The following is a 3,084-nucleotide window of genomic DNA, read 5'->3' on the forward strand; positions in this document are numbered from 1 at the left end:
GTGTATATTTATTTTATCAAAATATTAAGTCCTATTGGTTTAACCCAAGTTTTCTATTAATAGTTTTAGAATAATTAGGTTTATCTATTTGGAAGAAACAGTTGGTGCTAAAGTCTGAATCTGCTCTTTAGACCACACATGATGATTCAGTCAATCTGTAGCTACTTGAGCCAACAGACTCTTTCTACGGTGAGGTTGCACAAGAAATTGTGTGCTAATTAGTCCTCAAAACTCAAAGCAWTGAGTTCATATGATCATGAAAAAACACCAAAGGGCAGGTCTCCTGTAAGCAACTAGATGTTCAGGTTCATGTGATAAATCCCCATCCACTGAGTCACTGTTCTATTTTGATAGGCAGGTGAGATAATTTTTTATTATTTGGTCTTGATCAAATGAGTACAGCTGAACTGCATCAGCTGGTGGAGGGAGAATTATCAGGGTTCATGCAGGGTCTTAAAAAGTCTAAAAAAATGTCTAAAATTTGAAAATCAAAATTTTAGGCCTAAAAATAGTTTTATAAACACCCAGATTTTCATTCAAAGTCTTAAAGTTTTTTGTCATCTTAATTTTTTTACTTTCATTCATTCCCGAGAAGCGTTGGCTGCATAAATAAGTAAAGCAAAGTAACCAGAGGTTGATGCGATCTGTCTCTGTGAAGTGTCTTTGTACGTGTTAAACTACAATAAAAGTATCTCAAACTTCCAAATGAGTGCAAAAATGTGTGATTTTTGCACTCTGTTGGAAGCAGTCCACAGCAGTCAATATGAAGGACTCATAGATATGAACATTTCATTAAAATAATTTAGTGTTCTTGTATTAAAATTAAATATTCTTTAATAGCTAAATTGATAGCAATAAAGGTTTCTATGTTAAAAATTTTGGGATCATTTGAATGTTTTTGTTAATGCGTTGGTTTGGTCTTAAATATCATTCCTAATGGTCTTAACAGGTCTTTAAAAGGTCTTAAATTTAACTTACTGAAAAATGCATGAACCCTGATTATGAAGTGGGGAAATTTTGATGTCAGTGGAGTTGGTAGATCAGACAAAAGTTATGATAATGAAAGAGAACTGCTTGTAAAATCTGGATTACACCCATACCTTTAAATCCTTTTTAACCAACCAAGCATTGTTCCTGGAACTGAAAATCAACTATGGAGTCTTTGTGAAAGATAATAATCTTCCCTTATGGAGGAGGAGCTCTGCATAAAACTGCTAAAGAGTCAGACAGCTGATGGGAAGACATACATTTATAGCTGTATTGAGGAAAAAACTAGGAGTAAAGCCACCACCACAAAGACCAGTCCAACCATTCCATACAGTAACTGTCAACAAACTCTTTGATAGACTGAAACTTTTCTTATTACTGTTAAAAGTATCTGAAAAGTTTGCAACCAATTTAGGAAATCAAATAAATACCTAAAGCAAAAATATTTTCCTGACCAGCTCTGTAACTATACAAACACATAACTGAGAATGAAAACTACCTGAAGCTCTTTTCTTCATTGTTTTCCTTACAGGTTCGTTTCCCGTCTCACTTCAGCTCAGATCTGAAGGACCTACTGAGGAACCTTTTACAGGTGAAAACAAATATTTTAGAAACTCTGAGTTATTGTATCATTATTGTCTCATGATGCCAGAGTTTAAAAGGATTCATGTGTTGGTATTATCCTCAGGTGGATCTCACAAAACGTTACGGGAATCTCAAAAACGGAGTAAATGACATCAAAGGACACAAGTGGTTTGCAACAACTGACTGGATTGCAATTTACCAGAAAAAGGTGTGCGTTTGTCCTTTTACTGTGCGTGAATGGACGTTTTTAGCAAAAACACTCTTTGAATTTATCAGTTTTTTCTTGGGAGTTCAGAGACATGTGCTGCTGCTAATTCTGCTTGCGCAGAATCATTATAGATCTTCATTTTCAGTGGTCTGATGAATCGATGTGGGGGGAGGGATGCATGTATTCTGGCAGTAAAGCTGAGCCCATCCGTGACTATAGTTTTCACTTTATAATCGTTTCAAAATAAAGCACGATGGCAGAAACAGAAGCTAGTTATACTACGAGTATGAGTACTTCAGTATGAGTACTTCAATTTGGGTACTCACCGAAACAAAGTAATTTCTAAGTTAGAACATAAACATTACACAATGACTTTAAAAACATGTTTCTTTTGTTAAGAACAAGGTGGCTCTCCTTCCTTGTAGGCCTACAGGCCCTCTGACTGGATCAGATCAGATATACAGCATGATACATAATGTTGAAACATTATAAATAAATATAAATATAAATAAATTCTTGTATACACTTCTTAAACATGGAACTGACAAACTTTTCACTTGAATTGTACATAAAATGTAACATATTCAAAGGAGTGTTAATATCCCAATGCATTCTCACTCCCGACTCGTCAACATATTGACACTTGGTCAGGTAGCCTTTTGCGTCCAGTTTTGACACGTCGGGTACCCCCCGCGAGTCAGTTTTTTACGAGATGAGGCGAAGGAAGATGAGCGCGTTGTCATATTTTTTTAAGAGTAGGAAATGCACGAAACTAACTATCCCATAGCCAAAATTTTACTTCTATTAGCCCTATACAGCATATCCCTGACCTCAGTACCTAAAATCAACCATTAACCCTGATCCCTCATATTAACCTCAGACCCCCAACCCAAAGACCCCTAAGTGTCGCAACCCGGAAAAGTCGCAGGCGGCAAGGACTGACGCTCGGGGGGTACCCGACACGTCAGAGCTGGACGCAGACGGTCCCTGACCAAGTGTCAATATGTTGACGAGTCGGGAGTGAGAACATGTTAAATATCTTTATCAGTACTGGTATTGGTATCTGTTCAGTGAAATGGGACATTTTTTATGAGGATGAGTACTTGTAAAAAGGCTAGTATTTGGCCCAATAGTATTGTGGTGCTGGCTGTGGAAGAGTGGTTAGGGGAGTTGTTCCTCTAATGTGAGAGTTGACAGTTAGATTCCCTTCTATTCTGTCACAGGTCAAAGTGTCCCCGGGCCAGACACTGAACCCCCACTGCCTCTGATGTGTGTCCCTTCAGTGTATGAGTGTGATCTAAAAC

The 3,084-nt window shown here is 37.4% G+C and overlaps 1 protein-coding gene across 1 annotated transcript in view; it reads left to right on the forward strand.

The window, feature by feature from the left end:
* Window positions 1-3,084, forward strand: part of LOC106526233 (cAMP-dependent protein kinase catalytic subunit alpha) — a gene marked incomplete in the record, with an annotated part of 41,398 nt that overhangs the window by 35,119 nt on the left and 3,195 nt on the right. Inside the window, 2 exon segments of the mRNA XM_014020796.1 lie at window positions 1,520-1,579; window positions 1,676-1,780. Coding sequence (XP_013876250.1) covers window positions 1,520-1,579; window positions 1,676-1,780 — 165 coding nt within the window.

This window comes from Austrofundulus limnaeus, unplaced genomic scaffold (genome assembly GCF_001266775.1).
Source record: "Austrofundulus limnaeus strain Quisiro unplaced genomic scaffold, Austrofundulus_limnaeus-1.0 Scaffold265, whole genome shotgun sequence".
Taxonomy (NCBI): Eukaryota; Metazoa; Chordata; class Actinopteri; order Cyprinodontiformes; family Rivulidae; genus Austrofundulus; species Austrofundulus limnaeus.